The sequence below is a fragment of the Lissotriton vulgaris genome, chromosome 11, assembly GCF_964263255.1.
Source record: "Lissotriton vulgaris chromosome 11, aLisVul1.2, whole genome shotgun sequence".
NCBI classification, from domain to species: domain Eukaryota; kingdom Metazoa; phylum Chordata; class Amphibia; order Caudata; family Salamandridae; genus Lissotriton; species Lissotriton vulgaris.
The window spans coordinates 150364121-150388100 of NC_141699.1; the positions used below are offsets into that span (position 1 = coordinate 150364121).

General features: G+C 47.6%; 1 protein-coding gene across 1 annotated transcript in view; it reads right to left on the reverse strand.

The window, feature by feature from the left end:
* The window catches only part of CFAP251 (cilia and flagella associated protein 251), a 663510-nt gene that overhangs the window by 234692 nt on the left and 404838 nt on the right, over positions 1 to 23980 (reverse strand). Inside the window, exon 15 of the mRNA XM_086942981.1 lies at positions 5192 to 5376. Coding sequence (XP_086799107.1) covers positions 5192 to 5376 — 185 coding nt within the window. The remainder of the gene's footprint in view (positions 1 to 5191; positions 5377 to 23980) is intronic.

The window sequence follows — 23980 nt, forward strand, 5'->3', positions numbered from 1 at the left end:
GCTGTTCAGGTATGATGGTCCGGTGCCGTGGAGGGCCTTGTGTGCGTGGGTGAGCATCTTAAAGGTGATTCCCGCCTCGACGGGGAGCCAGTGGAGTGTGCGCAGGTGCTGGGAGATGTGGCAGTGTTTTGGCAGGTTGAGGACCAGTCTTGCGGCGGCGTTCTGGATGTTCTGTAGTTTGCGGATGAGGTTTTTGTTTATTCCGGCGTAGAGTGCGTTGCCGTAGTCGAGTCTGCTGGTGACCAGGGCGTGAGTGACTGTCTTTCGGTGTTCGAGGGGGATCCATTTGAAGGTCTTACGAAGGAGGCGGAGGGTGTGGAAGCAGGAAGATGAGACAGAGTTGATCTGGCGGTCCATTTTGAGCTCGGAGTCGAGGATGATTCCCAGGTTGCGTTCGTGGTCTGTGGGGGTTGGTGGGTTTCCGAGGGCGGTGGGCCACCAGGTGTCGCTCCAGGCGTCGGGGTTTGGGCCCATGATGAGTACTTCTGTTTTGTTGGTGTTTAGTTGTAGGCAGCTGTTTTTCATCCATTTGGCGACGGCTTCCATGCCTTCTCGAAAGTTGCGTCTGGCGGTGTTGGGCTCGTTGGATAGGGAGAGGATGAGCTGGTTGTCGTCTGCGTATGACACGATGTTGATTCCGTAGGTTCTGACGATGGGGGCAAGTGGAGCCATGTAGACGTTGAAGAGCGTCGGGCTGAGGGAGGAGCCCTGGGGGACTCTGCAGGTGGTAGGTGTGGGTTCTGAGAGGAAAGGGGGGAGTCTGACCCATTGCGTCCTGCCGGAGAGGAAGGAGCAGATCCAGTCGAGGGCCTTGTCCTGGATTCCTTCGTCGTAGAGTCTGTGTATTAGGGTGCGGTGGGAGACTGTGTCGAATGCCGCTGATAGGTCGAGGAGGATGAGGGCTACTGTTTCTCCTTTGTCCAGTAGGGTGCGGATGTCGTCTGTTGCGGCGAGGAGGGCGGTTTCCGTACTGTGTTTTTTTCTGAAGCCAGATTGGGAGGAGTCGAGGATGTTGTGTTCTTCAATGAATGTGGCGACTTGGCTGTTGATGGCTCTCTCGATGACTTTCGCTGGGAAAGGGAGCAGGGAGATGGGTCTGTAGTTTTTGAGGTCGGTGGGGTCTGCTGGGGGTTTCTTCAGGAGCGGGTTGACCTCGGCGTGTTTCCAGTTGTCGGGGAAAGAGGCGGTCGCCAGGGAGCGGTTGATGGTGTGGCAGAGCATGGGTGCGATGGTGTCAGCGGCTCTGTTGAAGATGTGGTGGGGGCAGGGGTCCGTGGGGGCTCCTGAGTGGATTGACTTCATTGTCTTCAGTGTGTCTTTGGTGGTGAGGGCTGTCCAGTCATCAATCGCTGGTTTCCGGGTGTCGGGGTGTTTGGTGAGGGTTCAGTGTGTTGGTTGTCTTCGTCGAAGTTGTCATAGATGCTCTTGATTTTGTGGTGGAAAAAGGTGCTGAGTTTGTCGCAGAGGTCTTGTGAGGGAGGGATGTCGGTAGACTCGCTGGTGGGTTGGGCGAACTCCTTGATGATGCTGAAGAGTTCCTTTCTGTTGTGTGCGTGGGTGGAGATTCTGTCTTCAATCGCTTTTTTCCTCGTTTCTCTGATGAGTTGATGGTGAGCGTTGGTGGCGGCTCTGAAGTTGTTGTGGGCTTCTGTGGATTTGGTGTTTCTCCAGGCCTTTTCGAGGCGGCGGCATGTGCGCCTGGCCTCTCGAAGTTCGGTGGTAAACCATCTGGCTTTCTTGGAACGGGTATTGTTGTTTTTCTTGAGGGGGGCTATGGTGTTGGTGCTGTCCGAGATCCATCAATGCAGGGTTCGGGCTGCGGTGTTGGGGTCGTCGTTTTCCGCGATGGTTGGGGTGGAGTTGTTGAGTGAGGAGATGAGCTGGTCGTCGGTGATTTTGGTCCAGTTTCTTTGTGGAAGCAGGTGCTGGTGTCTGTGGATGGTGGGTGTTCTGAAGGTGAAGTGGACGCAACGATGGTCGGTCCATGGGAGTTCGGTGGTGTGGCTGGAGGTGATGTAGTTTCCTGTAGTGAAGAGGGGGTCGAGGGTGTAACCTGCTAAGTGCGTGGGCTCGGTCACGATCTGGCAGAGTCCAATGTTGTGGAGGTTGTCCAGGAGGCATGTGGTGTTAGGGTCCAGTTGATTGTCGAGGTGGAAGTTGAGGTCTCCCAGCAGGGTGTAGTTGGTGGATGCGATGGCCTGCGGGGAGATAATGTCCATGATGGAGTTGGCAAAGGGTCCGCAGGGTCCAGGGGGTAGGTAGATGAGGGTTCCTCGGAGGGCAGCAGTGGGGCTGGCCAGTATCTTGAAGTGAAGGTGTTCCATCAGTTCTGGGGACTCGTCAGGGAGTGTGCTCAGGTGGAGGCTGGATTTGTGGACGATGGCGATTCCTCCTCCTGGGTGGGTGGGGCGGTCCTTCCTGTAGATCTTGTATCCTTGGGGGATGGCGATGGCGATGTCCGGTCCTGAGGTGGCGTTGGTCCAGGTTTCGGTGAAGAATGCTACGTCCGGGGTGGTGCTGTCGAGGAGGTCCCAGATTTCTGTGGCGTGTTTGTGGAGGGATCGGACGTTGAGGAGGATGCATTGCAGGGTCTTCGGTTTGGTTGTGTTCTTGTGGGCGGGTTGTGCTGGATCCGTGTTCTTGGCGGTGCTGCAGGTGTGCCGGCAGCGGTGACAGCTGATGGGTCCATGGGTGTCGGCTGGTGATGCTAGCGTGCAGTTGTTGTTGCAGCCTGGGTTGAGTGCGTGGAGTGCTGCTGGGTCGTAGCGTTGGCGGGGCGGAGGTCCAGGGTTCCTGGTGCTGGTCGCGGATGGGTCGCGGACGGGCGCAGACGTGCTTGCCTTTGACGCGCCTTCGGTGCACCAGCGGATTGGGCCGGTCGCGCTGGGGGGGAGGGGCCGCGGGGGCAACAGCGGCGGGGAAAGGTAAAGGGAGGAAAGAAGGGATAAAGAAAAAAGGGAAAATAAGCAGAAATAAGGCACAAAAGAGCAGAGATGCAGAAAAGGGCAGAAAGGTGGAATATGGAAAGGGTAGAAAAACGAGTGAAAACAAGTGAAAACAAGTGAAGGAGCAGATGGAGAGAAAGGGAAAATGGGCAGAAATAAGGCACAAAAGAGCAGAGGTGCAGAAAGGTGAAAGATAGAAAGGGTAGAAAAACGAGTGAAAACGAGTGAAGGAGCAGAGGGAGAGAAAGGGAAAATGGGCAGAAATAAGGCACAAAAGAGCAGAGATGCAGAAAGGTGAAAGATAGAAAAGGTAGAAAAACGAGTGAAGGAGCAGAGTGAGAGAAAGGAGACAGAGGTCCACTGGACCACTAGGGATGATGCGCAGAGAAACCTGCACCTCATTGGGTTAGAGGAGGGCCTAGATCACTAACACTCAAGAGTGCAGGGGCACCTCACTTAATGGGGGAGCTGCGAGGATGGGAGAGCAATTTCACTGACAATGAGTCAGTGGTCTTGCTCGCCTGTCCCCGCAGTGGCCGCCATTAAGTAGGGGTTGGGGAGGGCTGGACAGCTGGGAGGCGGGAGCGGGGAGAGGAGCTGGATTGGGCCGGTCGCGCTGGGGGGGGGGGGGGGGGGGGGGGGGGAGGGGCCGCGGGGGCAGCGGCGGCGGGGAAAGGTAAAGGGAGTAAAGAAGGGATAAAGAAAAAAGGGAAAATAAGCAGAAATAAGGCACAAAAGAGCACAGATGCAGAAAAGGGCAGAAAGGTGAAAGATGGAAAGGGCAGAAAAACGAGTAAAAACGAGTGAAGGAGCAGAGGGAGAGAAAGGGAAAATGGGCAGAAATAAGGCAAAAAAGAGCAGAGGTGCAGAAAGGTGAAAGATAGAAAGGGTAGAGAAACGAGTGAAAATGAGTGAAGGAGCAGAGGGAGAGAAAGAGAAAATGGGCAGAAATAAGGCACAAAAGAGCAGAGATGCAGAAAGGTGCAGAAGGGTGAAAGATAGAAAGGGTAGAAAAACGAGTGAAGGAGCAGAGTGAGAGAAAGGAGACAGAGGTCCACTGGACCACCAGGGATGAGGCGCAGGGAAACCTGCGGGTGGAGGAGGGCCTCGATCACTAACACTCAAGAGTGCAGGGGCAGGGGCACCTCACTTAATGGTAGAGCTGCGAGGGTGGGAGAGCAATTTCACTGACAATGAGTCAGTGGTCTTGCTCCTGAGAAAAAATCCTGAAAAAAAAACTGAAGAAAAACCTCAAAAGAGTAGAAAATGAGCAGAGCTCAAAGGAGACTCCCTAAGCACAACGTGCAGTAGAAAATCTAAGGCTCTGAGGTTCCTTCAGGAGAGTTCTATGGGGTGAGGCTCGTCTGATTGACTGATGCTTGGTCTCTTTTACAAAAAGAGGCGGATATGCTACTAAAGGGAATGAGGCCTAGGCCTTTTTCTTTTTCTTTTGTACCTACTACTATGTTATTTTTGTTACAGAGACTCCCATCCCGACGACGGGGAATGATACAAAAGCATGGGAATCTATGAAAGTTCCAATACTGGGGTAAGCTTTAAATCAACCCTGCGGCATACAATATTCAATTGTGACATAAAACGTGAATACAGCCACCTACTTAAAATGTACTAATCTTGCCCCACCGCACGATGTTCAATAAAAGAGTCCTCCCCACTCCGAAGTTCCTTAAGTCACACCTCCATTCTCTCCTAAGTCTATTCCCATCCAGAGTCATACCTATTGTTGAGCACATTAAGATAACAATTGGGACCAAACGTTGGGGCAAGTAGTCGACTAACCTGTGGTTCATTTATTCAAAGGGTGCCACCAAATCATCAAATAGATCCATAAGTGCCAATGCAGTAGCTACTAAAAATAAGATCATTAAAAATAGTGGGAATATGCAGTCCACTGTGAAGTACGTAGTGTAAGTGATGCTACTGTTCATTCAGTACTGTGAAAACAAGCCAATTCCTTTTCTAGATGTTGCCTACATATTCCAATTATTGCCCTGAGACTGCTTGCACAGCATTTGTGGGCTCTTTTTTTTTTTTTTAAGACCTTTATTGTACATGAATAGGAATACACAATGTAGGGCCTACAACCCCCAGGGCTGGCCGCAACGATAATACAATCTATATGGCAGTATACTGAGCACACGGCCTTAGAGCCGACAACCCAGGGGGTCATTTGTGGGCTCTTTACATTTTTTCTCCACTCACGCACTCTCTCATTGGTACTATACCTGCACATTTTGGTTGTTGCATTGTAAAGTTTCATTTTGAACTGGTCATTGGAAGTTACAATGAAAGTCTCCTTAGTAATTGGAGGGTACCAGGCCAGGCATTTGGGGATGGCACTCTGTTCAATGCGGTCACTGCTCAGGATTTGAAGATTACCCTCGGTACTGTTGCTCAGATCGTACTCCACCTGAAAAGAATATTCAGTCAAATCAAGCAGGTATACATAAATTTACTTTGTTGCACATGTTGGTCCATGTTTCCAAATGCAATCACTCTCCCTAACTTTCACAGATCATTCAAATACTTTCAGCGTCTAGTGTTGTAACACCTGTATCTGTGCCTTTTGGGGCAGGGCTAGCATCTATTCACTTATACTTAATCTCGGTTTGTAATTTCACAAAATGAGTGCAACATTTCAACTCGCTCTGTTTTTAATTACATATAAAGCCATAACACAGCTTATGATCTACTTATGAGCTTGAAGAAATAAGTTATTTATCTGAATGGAAATAAAGTTACTGTACTGTACTGTACTGTAGCAACTGTAGTTCTTTAGTATCAGTATGTTTCATAGGTTCACATCCATTGAATCATCCCCCCTTGTCGAGCCCCACAGTAAAATTCAGAAAGCAGTTCTATGCTAAACATAGCCTGCAGTGACTGAAAACATTCACTTTATTATCCTATTCATGTAATCTGAAAAGAACTAAACTTAAGCCAGTCAGATAGCAGCACCGCCTCAGAGCAACAATACTCAAAGTATGGCCCGGGGGCCACATGCGTCCCTCTTGACTTTTACATGCAGCCTCCTGATCAACAGCAGCACTAGGCTGCTGTTTACTCCACTCTTCACTAACATTAATAAGATGTTAAATAAACAGGCAGGTATATATTTAAACGTTAATTGAAGTAAGGAAAGAAAGTAACTAGGGTATCCTGCACCGCGTAACATTCTGAACACCTTTATTTTTTTAAGATATCTTACAGCAATAGCGTACATACATGATAAAGTCTCTTGCAAAATGTTTGCGAGTACCAATGCCTTAGAGGCTGCCATACTTCAGATTTTCTAGTACAAGTATGAACAGCAATTAATTTGATTGAATATGTGAGCCTCAATAGAGATCGCTGGTGAGGTGCATATGAACCTATGAAAGATATCAATACCGGAGAACTGCAGTTATAGGTAAGAAACGTTTTTCCTTCTCCGGTATTGGATCTTTCGTTGATTCATATGCTTGAATTAGAATCACAAGCAGTTAAACAATACATACATCATTATTGTGCAGTTTCATGTGCGTCTATTCTTCCACGTTGCTGCCCTACAAAGGTCTTTCATTGACCCACCTGTGAATAGAACAGAACAAAAGGATACACTTCTTATACAGTATGCTTTCACTTTACTTTCCAGAGGTCTTCCTGCTATGCGAGGACCAAACACAATAGCCACAGAGATCCTGCGGACAGTGCTTTATTTTATAAGAGAGACATCTTTACAAAGGGTAACATAGGCTACCAATAGTTGATCTGTCTTTCTAAATTTGTTAGTGCTGGTCTGTATAACATTTCAAACACCTTCTTAAGTCAAGAATGTGAAGCGCTCTTTCCCCTACATCGTTAGAATTTTGAAACTAGGTTAATTTAAGTGAAATTCCGATGGTATGTTTGGTATTAATCAAAGATTTGTTCCTAATATAAGCAAGTCATCCCTTAACAGCATATAGGGTTCCTTAATGGTAAATAAATAAATTGTGTGTCTTGTAAAGTGCTACCCACACCGCAGGCCTCGTAGCGCTATAGACCGCTGGGGAACCCGTCCTGGCTTTCCCTGTGAGATAGTCCCTCCTGGGAGTCTCCAAGGTGAAACCAGGCATCCCCGGCGTTTGTGAGGGGCCGTTGTGGAGATGAGGCAAGCTTAATGCCCAGAGTTGCCGAGTGTGATCCCTGATTAGAGTAGGCACCGAGGCGAGAATTATTAAGTCCGCTGATCCTGGTCCAAGACCCTGCCGCCTCGGGAATCGAACCCTGGTCCCAGGCTGTTCTCTGCTCTCGGGTCTGCCGCCTCTAACCAGTGAGCCACACCACTCCCCTGTCGTTCGTTCACTCTTCTAGCAGATGTTAATGCTAACAGCAAATCTGTTTTCCAGGAATGATAGTTCATCTGGCTTGATGAATGGGTTCAAAAGGAGTCTTCAACTGGGAAAGTACTATATTTAATTACAAAGGAGTCGGTGGATGATTCAATGGAGGACACGCTCTAAAAAGCTGTCTTAAGAATTCCATCACACTTCTATCTGAACACAGGGATAGCTTATAGGAAGATCTCATAAAACGTGATATAGCTGGTAAGGGTACTATAACACACCATAAACAGAATAGTTTTCATGTGCATTTCTAAGTTCTATTTGTTGTTTCTGCCCTCCCTCCAGCTAAGTTCTTTTTACAAAACTCTGGTATGTCTAGATGTGAGTATTCATTGTGTTCAGGAACCGACAAGTTCAAGAACTCTGGTTGTCCAAATGGGAGAGGTAGCTCTGTCAATCAGTGTGGTCCGTGGCGTGTTGGGGCTATTAGTATGATTTTGCCTGCATCCCGTTTCATCTTGGTTCAGTTCCCTTGGAACCATGGGTATTGGGAGAAACACATAGACAAAGATTCCTGACCATGCTAATGAAAGCACATTCGCCCACGACCCTTGTTGAGGGTGCCAACGGGCCTAAAATTGGCATTTCCAGTTCTGGGCAGTTGTGACTAGATCCACCTTTGGCCAGCAACAATGAGTGAAGAAGTCATATAGTAGTTGACAATTTAACTCTCAGTCATGGCAGTTTTGTCATCCTGCTTAGGGTGTCCTGGCACATGCTCTGCTGTTAGTGTGTTGTGATGCTGTCCTGACCATTTCCAAATTATTTGTGCTTCTATACACAATAGTTGGAATGTCATGCTTCTTTTTGTATGATGATATAATGCATTTGTATTGTATTATCTGTGCACACTAGTATCGAAGAGCCCCTGATCCATCGCCAAAAAGTATGGAGACCTAAGTCAAGTCAAGTCAAGTCATAAAATTTGTATAGCGCACTACATACCCAGAGGGTTTCAAGGCGCTTAGGAAGGGGAGGAGGATTATTTGTCAAATATCCACGTTTTAAGCTGCTTTCTGAACGCTAGGTGGTTCTGGGTGAGGCGAAGGTAAGCGGGGAGTGAGTTCCATGTTTTGGCAGCCAGGTAAGAAAAGGATCTGCCTCCCATGGTGGTTTTGTTGATGCGAGGTACAGTGGCGAGGGCTTGGCTGGAAGAACGTAGTTGGCGGGAGGGGGTGTAGAAGGACAGTCGAGAGTTGAGGCAATCTGGTCCGATGTCGTAGAGTGATTTGTGTGCGTGGGTGAGCAGTCGGAAAGTGATCCTCTTATTGACGGGTAGCCAGTGGAGGTCTTTAAGGTGACCAGAGATGTGTTCGTTGCGTGGGATGTCTAATATGAGCCTGGCTGAGGCGTTTTGGATTCGTTGGAGTTTCTTCTGGAGTTTTGCGGTAGTACCTGCGTAGAGGGTGTTTCCGTAGTCCAGTCGGCTCGTGACCAGAGCGTGGGTGACTGTTTTCCTTGTTTCGGATGGGATCCAGCGAAACGTTTTTCTGAGCATGCGAAGAATGTTGAAGCAGGAAGAGGATACGGCGCTGACTTGTCTGTTCATTGAGAGTGAAGAATCCAGGATGACGCCAAGGTTCCGTGCCTGGTCTGTCGGGATGGGTGCTTTTCCGAGGGCTTCCGGCCACCAGGAGTCGTCCCAAGCAGAGGGGGATGTACCTAAGATGAGGACTTCTGTTTTGTCTGAGTTCAGTTTCAGACGGCTTTGTTTCATCCATTCGGCAACTTCTTTCATTCCGTCGTGTAGGTTAGTTTTGGCGGTGCTGGGGTCATTGGTGAGAGAAAGGATCAGTTGAGTGTCGTCCGCGTAAGAGATGATGTTGAGGTTGTGTTGGCGTGCGATGGCCGCGAGGGGGCTCATGTATACGTTGAAGAGGGTGGGACTGAGTGAGGATCCTTGAGGTACGCCGCAGATGACTTCAGAGGCCTCGGACTTGAATGGAGGAAGGCGGACTCTCTGGGTTCTTCCGGTGAGGTACGAGGTGATCCATTCAAGTGCTTTTCCTTGGATTCCGATGTTATTGAGGCGTTGTAGAAGGGTGCTGTGGCAGACTGTATCGAATGCTGCAGAGAGGTCGGGGAGGATGAGGGCGACTGTGTCTCCATTGTCCAGTAGAGTTCGAATGTCGTCTGTTGCTGCGATGAGGGCAGTCTCAGTGCTGTGTTTTGCTCGGAAGCCAGATTGTGAGGGGTCGAGGGATTTGTTGGCTTCGAAGAAGGCGGCGAGCTGGTTGTTGACGGCTTTCTCGATGACTTTGGCCGGGAATGGAAGAAGCGAGATGGGGCGGTAATTTTTGAGTTCGGTGGGGTCCGCTGTTGTTTTTTTCAGAAGGGCGGTGAGTTCAGCGTGTTTCCAGTCTTCTGGGAAGGTAGCGGAGTTGAAGGAGCAGTTGATGACGTCTCGAAGGTGCGGTGCTATGACGGAGTCTGCTTTGTTGAAGATGTGGTGAGGGCATGGGTCTGTGGGGGATCCTGAGTGGATGGAATTCATCAGGCGGATGGTGTCCTCAGTGGAGATTGGGTTCCAGGCGTTAAGGGTGTTCACAGGGGGAAGATGGTCAGCAGATGGTAGGGTGGGTTGGTTTCCGGGTTGGTTGTCAAAGCTGTTGTGGATGTCTGCAATCTTGTTGTGGAAAAAAGAGGCTATGGAGTCGCAGAGGGTTTGAGAGGGGGTGATGTCGTTGGAGTTGGCCGAGGGATTGGAAAATTCCTTGACGATGTTGAAAAGTTCCTTGCTGTTGTGGGCGTTGTTGTCAAGTCGATCCTTGAATGCTGTTTTCTTGGCTTTTCGGATTAGTTGGTGGTGAGTGCGGGTGGCGTTTTTGAAGGCGTCCTTGGTGCTAGTGGTTGGGTCTTTTTTCCAGGCCTTTTCAAGGGAGCGGCAGAGTTTCTTGGACTTCTTGAGATCATCGTTGAACCATGAGGCCTTCTTGCTGCCAGGTTTGCTTTGACGTTTTTTCAGTGGTGCTAAGGTGTCGGCGGTGTTGGATAACCATAGGGTGAGATTGGCGGCGGCTTTGTTAGCGTTAGAAGAGAGGGCTGGGGTGTTTCGAAGGAGTGATGCGGAGATTTGGTCCGTGGTGATTTTGTTCCAGTTTCTTTGCAGGGTAGGTTGGAGGTGGTTAATGGGTTTCGGCTTGTTGTAGGTGAAGTGAACGCAGCTGTGGTCAGTCCAGAGGAGGTCCGTAGTGTGGCTGAAGGAGACATGATTGCTGGATGTGAAGATGGGGTCGAGTGTGTGACCTGCGATGTGGGTGGGGGAAGTGACTAGTTGTTTAAGTCCGAGGTTGGCGAGGTTGTCCACGAGGGTGGCGGTGTTGCGGTCGTTGATCTTTTCAAGGTGAAAGTTGAGGTCTCCCAGAAGGATGTAGTCTTTGGAGGGGAGCGCGTGTGGGGTGATGAAGTCCGTGATGTCTTCACTGAATTTTGCGCTGGGTCCTGGTGGTCTGTAGAGGAGGGTGCCTCTGAGTGTTGTTTTGGGGTCGATGTGGATCTGGAAGTGAAGGTGTTCGGAGTTAGCGAGGTTGGCGTCAGAGCTGGTTGAGATGCGGATAGATTTCTTATGGACGATAGCGATTCCTCCTCCTGTGTGGCTGGTACAGTCTTTGCGAGTGATCTTATAGTCTTCAGGGATGGCAATGGTGATGTCTGGTGCGGAGGAAGCGTTCATCCATGTTTCCGTAAGGAAGGCGATGTCCGGAGAAATGGTGTCTAGTAGATTCCATAGGTCAATGGCGTGCCTGTGGACTGATCGGGTGTTGAGAAGGATGCATTGTAAGTGGTCGGGAATCTGTGGTGTGGTCGTAGCGGAGATGTTGTCGGTGCCGCTGAATTTGCAGGAGTAGCAGGAGAAAGGTCCATGGGTGTGTCCAGGAGCGGCTCGGACGCAGTTGGGGGGGCGACCGGGGTTAAGGGCTAGGAGGGTGACGGCATCGTAGGTAATGCGGGAGGGCTGGGCAGCGCGAAGGGCAGGGGGTCTGGCGCTGGGCGCGGTCCAGGCGTGGACGGGCGTAGACGGGCTTACCTTTGGCGCACCTTCGGCGCGGGTTGGGCGCGGTCGCTGCGCGTGAACGCTGCACGCTAAAACACCTGTCATATATGGATGGAGGAGGGGGAGGGGCGAGGGCGTCTCAGCTGGGAGGCGGGGCGGGCTGACGAGGACAACAACATCAATAAAATGGAAGCGGAGGGGAGGGCAGAGCACAGCGCCGGGGGTAAACTCGCTCTGAAAGTTAATTACAAGTCAAGGCAGTGGAGGCGATGCAAAGCTTTCAGGTCTAGGGGACTGATATGCAATGACCACCAGGATAAAGCAATTTAATTCTAGGAGTGATGCTCACTATATCGCCAAAGGAACCCTGGTTGTGAATCCAAAGCTTTTCTTGCAGATGCCTCATTCACAGGTGGCAAAAAAGGATAAAAAGAATGCATGAGGATGTCATCCTTAATAGTGATTTGGGGACAGGTGAACATAAACTATCTTTTTACCAATTTGTTCACAAGATCCATTACATTTGCACACCTTTTTAGTGTTGGATATGCTTTATCTTTTGTAGTATTCAGCGTGGCTACAAGGAATGTTACCTTCCTGCACCAGTTGAGGGACGTTTTGACTCTATTGCCAGTAAGACCTACATTTCTGAAAAGACACAGACAAGGCTACATTGACTTTTTAGCTGCTTGATAAGAAGAAGCTTTTACTAGCCAGTCATCAAGGTAGGGAAAAAAATGAAGATAATTTCTTCTCAGATATGTGGCCTCTTGAGCAAGACATTTTGTAAAAATACGAGGGGCAGATGTGAGGCCAAGTGGGAGGGCTTGGAACTGTTTATCGCGACTGGCCACTTCAAACTTAACTATTTGTGTTATTTTGGATGTACAGGGATATGAAAATAGGCATCTCGGAGATCTAATAATGTTATGTAGTCTCCATGAGTCAGAAGATGAGGGATGTCAAGGAGTGTGACATGCAAAACGATTGTTTTCTGAGGTATTTGTTAAGTTGTTGATGATCAAGAATTGGCCTCCATTCTCTAGATAGTTTCTTTACCAGAAATAAAGCAGAGGTAGAAACCTGTATTTGCTGGACAAAGGGCACTTGCTCAATAGTTCTTTTGTGTACATGATCAGAATCCCAAAAAGTTATAGACGAGGGTGTATGTGGGGGTCTTTGGATCTATTCTAAAGTGTAAATGTATGTTATAAGGTCCAAGACCAAACAGTCTTTAATTACACACTTGCAATGCCTGTGATAATTGGTGATTCTTCCTCCCACTTTGTTTGAGGGGTAAAATATTGTGGTCAGTGCTTCCATCACATCACGGTCTTCTGATAGAGTCCTTACTCTAAAATCCCTGCTTTCTTCGAGGAACTTGCTTCATGTAAGCAACTGGTGATAAAGCCCTGCAGTGATGTATATTGTTGCCGGCAGACCTTTTGAGGAGGTTGATAGGGTTGATACCTCTAGGACTAATCTTCTGCTTTAAATGTATATTGAACTCAGCCTGTGGCTTCATGAAAGGGCTGGCATCTTTGCTATGGAATGCTAAATGAAATTGGCGTATCAGTGTCAGTTATAATTGACTACAAGCTCTTGTCCACAATCGTAAAAAGTGCTTCTTCGCACCGTCTACTGTTGTAGGCAGGGTGTTCTTTGTCTCAGCTCTCTTAGTCCTCTTGCAAAAGGTCCAAATATGTGCTAATGTCCAACCATATTTGTAAGACCAAGGATCATCAATGAGTTGGCCGCCCTTACCATAGCTGCTGGAATGTAATGTAATGTAAATTTATTTAACATAGCGTACAATTACCAGAAGGTGTCTTAGCGCTGGTGGTTTATCACCAGAAGGTCAGCAAAGAGAGAGCAGCAAAAAGCCAGGTTATTAGCTGCTTTCTAAACTGCAGGAAGTTGGATTGGGAGTGCAAGTTCGAGCCAAAGAGTTCCAAAGTTTACTGGCACAGAAGAAGAAAGTCCTGCCAACCCATCTAGCAGTAACTGCCATGGCAGAGAACCTTTTACCAATATTGTTTAAACCCCTTCCTTCCCTCTCTGTCAGGTGGTGTGGTACTGGAAGTGGTTGGGTTTTGTTATCTCCTTTGGGAAGCCTGCAATACTATGGAATTAGCTCGAAGATGACCTATTAGACCTGTAGGTAAATCATCCTTAGCCTTATATTTTTTGTCCAGGCGAGGGACAGCTGCAGAGATTTTTGCTGTGTTTCTCATGACATTTACATTTACACTTTCATTCCAAATTAAATCCACTATTGGAATAGCTTTAACAGATTTATGAGTGGGTTTATTGGAATTATAAAAACAACTAGATTGCTTCATTGGTAAATCAAAATTTTTAGACACTCGTTCTGAAAGAGCATAAAAACCTCTGATGTCATCTGACGGCGAGTCTCCTGCTGGCAGAGTAGCTGGTGGGGAAACAGGTGCTAAGTAATCATACATCTCTGAATCTAGATTTAGATCATCTGTTACTACTTCTTTCTCACAATCGTCACTGGAATAAAAGTCATCCCCCTCTGCAGATAATACAGGACTTGGTGAAGGGATTCGAAGTGACGGCAAAATATGTGGTGTATGAGGAGTAGATGGGCATGGCTACAGAACTGATAAATAAAGTGGAAAATATGATTGCTTTGGTGATTTTGTTTTTGAAAGCTCTGGAAACCTTTTTATAGTAACCTGCCGACACAAATCTTTAACGAATGCTTAAATCTGTAACAAATTATCGTGGAACACCACCTCCATCATCTCTTCGTGGTATTCCTGTTCATAAGAATCATAATCTTCATTGAATTGAACGGTTCTAATCACCTGTGAGTCTGTTCAAGGTGGAAATGAGTATTCACCCTTCATGTATTCCTCATCCTCCTCCAGCTATTTAACAAAGTCAACTGGGCAACAGCCAACAGGCATCACCAAAAGACCCTTCATCATCAATCTCCTGAAGGTAACTTGGTGCTAGAGGCCCCTCTTTGCTTGGCGATGCAGGACTCACCGGGAATGGCACAGAAACACCCTTCTAAGTACTTCATGGAATTGTTTTGGGCTTCGTCAACTGCACCAGTCTCTTCATTGTCAGTATCTCCATTGACAGTAATACCGATGGGATCGTCAACAAAGTGGCTGTCGAAGGTGAGGTGCTGGTTACCACTGTGGAAATCGCTGCTGCGATATCGTAGTTGACATTGTTGTTGTTATGGTCCTAGGCAGGATCTCTTCAACGGTTTCTCGGACGTCAATGGAAGTACTGTTGTCTTAGTAAACCGACAATGTTTAGAAAGCTGACTGTCTTAGGAAGCGCCACAGGTACCTTTATTAAAGCACTGGAGGCTCTGATCCGGGTCTGTGGACCAATGTCACCTCGTCTTTTTTGCTTTGTTTATGAGAGAACTTGAAGGATGGTCTTTTGTCTCTCTTGAAGTGTTTGCTAGATGTTCAGTGTAGTGTCTGTCCTGTAAGTTTCAATATGATTTGTCATTGCTGCTTCGCTAGCTTGCATTCCCTGTAACTGGCCCTCTCCACACACTGCCACCCCCAAACTGATGTGAATTTCTCATGAACAAATAAGTAACCATACGCTTATGAAATTAGAATATATATATTGCACTATTAAGGCTATTGCCATGAAGGGCCGGAGTAGCGATCACCAAATCTTCTTCCTGCTATTGTGACTTCCGCCTTATTTAAAATCTGCCATCAAACCAAACTATCAAAACCTCCATTAGCACCACCATCTATGCACACTCATTAGGTCCAAGTGCAGGACAAATATTTAGAGTTATCTCTTTGGAATATTTCACACTGCACATGGATGCAGTATTTGCAATAGTTAATTTAGAGAGTAAACCTGACTGTTAATATGTATGATTACTATTCAGACATCATTGTACAATCATATGGTACAATACCATAATTTAGTCAACTTTCATTTCCAATACTTCACCTGAGGATGGCATCACACAACCTTCCCTGATCTTTCTGAGGTAAGTGTGCATGGCCTGCACATCTAAAAATATCTGTGTTTATTTGTTCAATGTGATTTTGATCTTGGATAGGAAGAGCATTGCGTAGGAAAGTCTGAGAGTATGTAGCTTCATCTTAACGGTGGTGAAGGTGTGGCACGTTTCCTGCATTGCAATTGTGAAATCTGGAAAGAGGGATATTCGGGCCCCAGAATATTCCAGGTCTGTTTCCTCATATGTGAGTTTGTGAATGGTGACTGTGAGAAAAAAAACCTTCGTAGACGTCATGAACAGACACTACACTCTCCAGAATGCCCTACCGAACAAAAGCGAACTCTTCCACAGCTGAGGAATCGGAACACATCAACCTCTCCTGTTTCTTCACAGCGGATTCCGGAGCCAGGGGGAGGAGTTGAGCCCGGAAGGAAATGCGGGACACCAATAAAGACGGACGCGACCCAGGAAGAGGCGTCTTGGACCAGCGGGAAGGCGGAGCTGAATGCAGAAGAAGAGGCGAGCGTGGAGGATGCCGAGGATCGGAACCGGGAGCAGCGAGCCAAGGGACAGGACAACGTTCCAGACATCGAGGAAACGGGGGAAACCAAAGACTCCTGGTCGGAGGAGTGGTGGTATCCCCCGGAGGACGCTGGAGAGCGTGCCGTGACTCTGGGGAGTTACGGCGGGGCCGGTGAGTGACACCGTACCTGGGAACTGTTACGGGAGCCGGGAGGTATCTTTTGTATGCGGGTGAAGGGAGGGAGTACATGTGGGGAATTGTCACTGTAAAGTGCGTGCATGCTCCGCAGTGCCTTACTCAGCCCTCCTATTGTATTACTCTTCTGTTTGCACAGGCTTTCTTTTCCCTAAGAGCTGACCTACTACCCTGCTCGACTTTACCTCACGGAATATTCCTTTACCCTTCCCTCATGCCTAGTTCTTAACCCCTCACTTGCCTTTCGTTCCTACTGAGCACTACCGGGTGTAGGGGTTGGTTGAACATTGTTGACCCAGAACACTGACAGATCCCATTCTTTCTCTCCCCTTGTGAGCCTCCGGGTGAAGATACGCCACGGACTCCTCAACAGCCCAACCACCTCGTTACCCAACCGAAGAGGGCAGTCTAACGCTGGCATCGTCATCTATTCACTCAGGAAGCGAGAAGACCCCAGAGGAAGAGACTTTTGACCCTGTATTAACCCCTGGATCTGTGTCAACTGTTAATAAAGAGACTCCTATTTGCCAATATATCCAGCCTCCGCGTCTGTATATCCGCCCTGCTCTCCCACAGTGACTATCTTGGTTCGCAACCGACACAAACCACAGATTGACCACCTGGAACCTTTTGTTTACCCAGGGCACCACCTCTAACATGTAATCCATCCACTTTGAGAGCTTCTTCAGACCCATTCCCACACCGCATCTTCAACCTCGGAAACCAAAGGATTGGCCAGGAGCTGACCACCCTGCCCAACACCTATGTCACCACCGCAACATTTCCTCCCACCTGGAAGCACGCCAAAGTCAGACCACTCCTCAAAAAACCCTCTGCTGACCTCAGCAAACTCAAAACCTACAGACGAATCTCCCTGCTCCCATTCCCAGCAAAGATACTGGAAAAGATCATCAACATGACACACCTGGAGCAGAATCAGCTACTCAACACCTCCCAATGCGGCTTCAGCAGCAATCACAGCACCAAAAACTGCCCTGATCGCAGCCACCGACAACATCCAAACTCTCCTTGACCAAGGAGAAACAGTAGCTCTGATCCTTCTCGACCTCTCGGCAGCCTTCAACACTGTATCCCACAACAGGCTGATTGAAAGACTCCACCACATCGGCATCCAAAGGGAAGCGCTCAGATGAATATCTCCTTCCTCAGCTGAACCCAGAGGATCCACTGCTCACCTTTCACCTTTCACCTCTCAACTCAAGAAGATCACCTATGATATCCCCCAGGGCTCATCCCTTAGCCCTAAGCACTTCAACGCTTATATGACCCAGCAGGCCAACATAGTCAGATCCCATGGTCCCAAAATAATTTCTGACACAGACAACACTAAACTCCACCTCTCTCTTACCAACGACCCCACCACCACCACCAGAACCAACTTCCACAGATGCATGACAAGAGTCACTGACTGGATGAAAAACAACTGCCTGCAGCTGAACACAGACAAGACGGAAGTTCTGATCTTCAACAGCAACACATGGAACGACTCCTGGTGGTCATGAGACCTAGGACCCGCACCCACTCCCTCTGACCACATCAGAAACCTCGGAATCATCATTTTTTTTTGTTTGAATATATTTTATTGGTTTATGCATTCAGGTTTTAATATACAGAGATACAACATCAAGAGAGATAGGGAGTAATCACATACATTGCTTGAAATGGTACAGTAAGTTAGTATAATTGCAGCACTCATTAAAACAGTCTATGTACATACCAGTTCCTGTAGCAGGAATGCTATGGTGACATTGATAGGTAATACAACTGCAATGGACGTGATAACACTCAGACTGTAGAGCAATGCATCCTCAGGGTGTTGTGTGGCTATGTGTGGTGGGAGGTGGCATGTTCCATTGCTCTTGATTTCCTATTAGCATAATTCCTGATATACAGCATGTGGTAGCACCAGACGTGGTGTGTAGGAAAACAAGCTACTTACCTGTAACTACGGTTATCCAGTATTGGTATCTTTCATGGATTCCCATGCCTGAATCATTCCCCGTCATCGAGGCGGGAGTCCCACGGTAAAAATATGTACAATAGCAGTGCCTAAAAACTTTCTTGTAGTAGGCTGGAAAGCCTAAAGGCCTAGCTAGGCCGAAAACTTAGCAGCCTATCTACCTCGTTCTGTAAAAAGACCTGAAATAGTAGCCTCAGCCAATCAGCTGTCCTCACCCTCTAGAACCTTCCCAGCTCAGGCAGTTCCCCTCAGATTTTCCCAGCACAAGTGAGAATAAGTATCCATAAAACAGAACTGCCCTGCCGGGGTGGAGGGTGGGTGCATGTGAATCTATGAAAGATACCAATACTGGATAACCGTAGTTACAGGTAAGTAACTTGTTTTCTTATCCAGTATTGGGGTATCTTTCATAGATTCACATGCCTGAATCAGAGTAGTAAGCAGTGACATCATGTCTGCCGTTAGAGGAAGGTGGGAGACAAAATAAATCGTATACACCCCCACACAACCTGGAAGGTTGTAGAGCACAAATTTGTTTACATAACATATGCATCAAAAACCTTCATAGAGAACATTAAAGAATAGGACAGCGTTTGAAAAGATTAAAACATCATAATGAAATACATATGCTTAAAACAGTCAAAGGATAAAAGACTATCAAGAGTCTAACCTTATTGAAGAAGATGCTGCAACACTGCTTCCCCAACTGCGGTATCATCCAGATTTGCCGACTGCAGACAGTAGTGCTTCGTAAACGTGTGCACACTTTTCCACGAAGCAGCTCGGCAAATGTTCTCCAGCGTCACTCCAGCGAAAAGGGCCGTCGACGCTGACATTGTTCTGGTGGAATGCGCTTTAACCTTTCTTGCTAAAGGTTTGTTAGCTTTGTCATGACAGAAGAGAATCGTAGATGACAACCATCTAGCTATAGTTGCCTTTGTTACAGCCTGACCCAAGGTGGCTTGACCATAGGCAACAAAAACCTGATTAGATTGCGTATGTCCTTTGTTTTTTGAAGATAAAACTTTAGACACCGTTTCACATCTAGGGAATGTAAAACCTTCTCCGCCGGAGTTTTTGGATCCGGGAAAAAAGTCTTGAGCTTGACAGGCTGATTGATGTGAAATTGGGTCGGCACCTTTGGGATGAATCTTGGGTTGGTCCTAAGCGTCACAAAGTCTCTAGAGAATTGCAAGAAAGGGTGTGCAATTGTGAAAGGCCTGTATCTCACTGACTCTGCGGGGCCTTTTCAGAATTTGGGACAAAACAATATTGAGATCCCATTCAGGAGGAGGAGGCCGAATTGGAGGAAAAGCTCGGAATAGCCCTTTAAGGAATTGTTTGATCAAAGATGATGTACATAAAGATGGTTTGTTGGAACACTTTCTGAAGCTGGATATTGCCGCCAGATGTACCTTAATGGACGAGAAAGCCAGTCCTGCCCTAGCTAAGGACAGCAGATAAGGAAGGATGTCCTCAGATGGAGCTTGGAGTGGATGAACATTATTTTCTCCACACCAAGAACAGAACCGTTTCCACTTAAAACGATATGTCTTGATGGTACTTTGCGCACAGACTTGTGATAAGATCGCCCTGCAGTCTGAGGAGATGTTAAGATCCTTGAACTCTAAGGAGTCAGGAGCCAGGTGTGCAAGTGCAGTGACTGAGGATCCAGATGTTGGATCTGGCCCCCTTCTCTTGTTAACATTGACACTGTCGGTTTGAGACGAAGTGGGAGCTGCTGAGAGAGTAGAAGAAGTTCCTGAAACCAATACTGCCTTGGCGAACGGGGAGCAATGAGGATGAGAGTGCAATGCTCCCTCTTCATTTTTTGAAGTACTTTCGGTATGAGCGGGATCGGAGGATAAGCGTATGCAAATATCCCGGACCATCTCATCAAAAGGGCATTTCCCCTTGATCCCTGTTGAGGAAACATGCTGGCATAAAACAGGCATTTGCTGTTCTGTTGCGTGGCGAACAGATCTAGTGTTGGTGTTGACCATGTTTGAAAGATACTTTCCACTTGCTGTTGCTCGAGTTCCCATTCGTGACAGCCTATGAAAACCCTGCTGAGGTTGTCGGCTAGAGAGTTCTGAATACCTTGTACATGTTCTGGTCTGAGGGATATGCCATGGAGTATGGCCCATTCCCACATTTCTTGAGCTTCCAACGACAGGGTGAGAGATTTCGTTCCCCCTAGTTTGTTTATATAATACATGCTGGTGGTATTGTCCGTGCGCACCAGCACTGACGAATTCGCAATCCTTGGAAGAAAGGCTTGTAGGGATAGAAAAATGGCTCTCAGCTCCAGCCTGTTGATGTGTTTCTTTTGGTACTGACGAGACCATCGCCCTTGAATCTGAAGGTCCTGGAGATGACCTCCCCAGCCTTCCATGGAAGCGTCTGTTGTAAGGATGAACTCCGGTATGTCGTGGAGAAATGTGAGGCCGGGCGACAGATTGTGCGTCGTCGACAACCAAAGAAGGGCTTGCTTCATCTTGGATGTTACTTTGATGCTTATTCGAGCTTGCAACTTCAGGCTCTCAGACCACCCGACCATCTATGCCCTATCGTTGTCCCTTAAGTACGTAAACGCATTAGCACTTACGGTATTGCCTCGCACACATTTGCAGTGCCTGAGCTACTCCCCGACACCCCCCGGCACGTCGGCAAAATTCCACCTACGCCCCTCACCAAGACCCTTAATTGTATGTACCTTAATACGCGCTCTATGCTACAACATCAAACAGATCTGTTTCTATTACTCACGGAGGAAAAAACGGATGTATTATACCTGACAGAAACCTGGCTAACCCAGGACTCCCTACCTGATATTCTGGCACTCTCCCTGGCGACTACTATATTTTTGCTGTGAACCGCCCCTCAGGCAAGAGAGGTGGCGGAGTTGCCGCCATTTTCAAGAACTACTTTAAACCCCTACTGTTACCCTCACTTGAATTGCCAGGCATTGAAAACCTTGTCTTCAAAATTGACACGGACTGTGGCGCTATTTTAACTGTTTTAATTTACCGTCCCCCCTCTTCCATGCCTGCTTTCCCCTCAGCCCTAGCGGAGCAACTTGCCCCATTGGTTACAACCTATTCTAAAACCCTTCTCTGAACCTTTGGTTCGACGCAGTAGAAGCAGATGCTCAAGCAGGAGAACTAAAAGACCTCCTGCTCGACCTTAACCTATGCCAACACATTGAGTCTTCCACTCACCGGAAGGGTCACAGCCTCGACCAGGTATGGTCCTATGACCTTAACATATCCACGTTGGTCGCCGAACCATGCATCTGGTCAGACCACTACCTCATCCAATTCACCGTTTTGGTGAGCTGCGACAAGGCCTTGAGACCCCAGAAACTGGGGAAAATTAGGAAATGGAAGAGTATCAAAGTCAAAGTCAAAGTCAAAAAGGCTTTATTTCGACATATAACAATATCTTAAAAAGCATACATACAATAAAAAATACTTTTCAGTGCATTTAAAATAAAACCGTAACTTTCTGCTATCAGAAAATGGATCTATAGATTCTAAAATAAGCATTTAGTTTAAAACAGACCATGGTAAAAAGTGTAATTAAACAATTTGCCTAAGTCTTTTTGACCGGATTCGCCATGCCCACCCAAGGTACTTCGAGGTGGCACATGCGTAAAAAGTACGAGTGTCCGAATAGAGAATCCTTAAAGCCACGTTGCAATGCCTAGTGCCCAAAGTACGACACATGGGCTTGAGCCATTTTGACCGTGGAACTATATATGCAGGACACTCAAATAAAAAGTGAGGGACAGATTCTCTGCGCTGTGGGCAGAAGGGACACCACGGAGCAGTTTGGTATGGGATTTTCCAGTGACAAGTAAATTCCATTACAGGGAGAAGACCAGTTCTAAATTTAAAGTATAGGGACCTTTCCCAAGGGGCTGAGATGGTGTCCAGATACAGTTCTCTGAAGGGGGTATCTTTGGACTCCATGAAGTTTCTAGTCGACTTGCATATCGAGGTAGAGGAATTCCTTCTGTTTGTTACCCAATTCCAATAAAGTTGTTTTATTGTGGATTTGGGGGGGGCTGACTGTTGGTGCCATGCTTCTTCCAGCCCCAGATTGGTAAGTAAGGCTTTAATATCCGTTAGCCACTTTATTTTCGCCCACCCTGTCGATCTTAGAATCTCCCGTAGACCGTCCGCATAACTTGAGAGTTCAGGAACTCTCCAGATGCGAGCCCACAGAAGCAAAGGGCGTAACTTCGCTAGGTCTTCTATAGCCCGACAGCCCATGTCCAATTGCAGAGGCAAGATGGGGACAGACGGGCCAAGGGACATCAGGCTTCTCAAGAAGGAATTCTCAGCTCGAGTAAGGTCTTTCAAGTTCGACATTCCCCATAATTCCGCCCCATACAAGGCAGCACTTACTCCTCTGGCCGCGTAAATGTCCAATACTGCAGCTATGGGTTTAGTTGAGGCTGCTCTCTGCTCTTTTAGCAGGGTCCCGGTTATTCTTTTTAGGTTTAACAACATCTTGAACAGATGCTGGTCCCATTTCATGGAATCCACCAACCTGATGCCCAGATAATCGAAGGTTTTAGTCCTGTCCAATGCCACGGAGCCCAATGTTGGCGGAGGGCCCAGTTTTTGCGGAGGGTTCAAAATAAGGTACTTTGTTTTGTCTGTATTTATACAGAGTCCTCTTTGTTTACAAAAATCGTCAAAGCCTGAGAGAAGCTGTTGTAGGCCCATTGGCGATTTTGACAGGAGCAAAGTATCGTCCGCAAAAAGCAGGGTGGGGATGGAACGACCTGCCAGACGAGGGGCATCTGCTGGAATCCTTAACAAGTGGTCCACCACCCCATTAACATAGAGCGAAAAGAGTGTTGGGGCAAGAACACACCCTTGCCGCACTCCTCTGTTCACATCTATTCTTCGGGTTTTTTGGCCATTGGGACCCCAGCGAATTTGGGCGTAGTTGTTTTCATGAAACTTCATGACCAGGTGGAGCAGGTAAGGTGGCAGGCCAAGATCATTAAGAACCTTCCATAGATTATTTCTGGGGACCAAATCGAAGGCCGTCCGGAGGTCGATGAAGGCCAGATATAATGTACCCTTCCCAATTGTGACGACCTTCCAGTGGATCATAAGAAGCCTTAGCGATTGTTCAATTGTTCCAGTGCCAGCACGGAACCCTGCCTGAAAATCCGAAAGGATCCTGTTCTCATCTGCCCATTGCTGTATTCTTGTTAAAAGAACCTTGCCTGCGACTTTTTGTGAGCAGTCGATCAGGCTGATTGGCCTGTAGTTCCCAGGGTCTTCTCTCGAACCTTTTTTGTGAAGGGGAACCACTTCAGCGGCCATCCAAGAGGCAGGCAGAGGTGCGCCTTCCAAAGCAGCATTCAGGACCGAGGAGATCAGTGTGCTCCAGTCATCTATGTCAGCTCGGAGCAAGTCGCCCGGAAGACCATCGGGGCCAGCCGCCTTGCGTGGAACCAGAGATTTTATTGCGCTTTCCGCTTCTATCTTAGTAAACAGACTTTCCTCGGATCTTTCCAACACTCTAAGGGGCTGTGGTAAAACGAAATCCAACGCTTCAACTGCGGTTGCCGTATACAATTTCGAAAAATGTGTGAACCATAAGTCCTCGGTTATATTACAAGTGATAACTGTATCAAGGGGTCTGTTCTTCTTGTGAACTAAGTCCCAGAAAGCTTTTGCATTTTTTCCGCCGCTGGCAGTTCGGAGATCCTGCCAGAACTTGTCTTCCCAGTCTCTCTTTGCTGTTTTAAGCTCCGATTTATAGCCCTTCCGTTCAGTGGATATTAGGGTGGCATTTCCACTTTTCACCGCCAGTATCAGGGCTCTCTTCTTGGCACGACACTCCTTCGTGTACCATCCTGACTTGCCTTGTTGGTTATTGCGATTAGGGTTCCCATTTTTTGCTTTAGCCTTGAAAAGGTCCCCAATTGAGAGTGAGACCTCACGGAA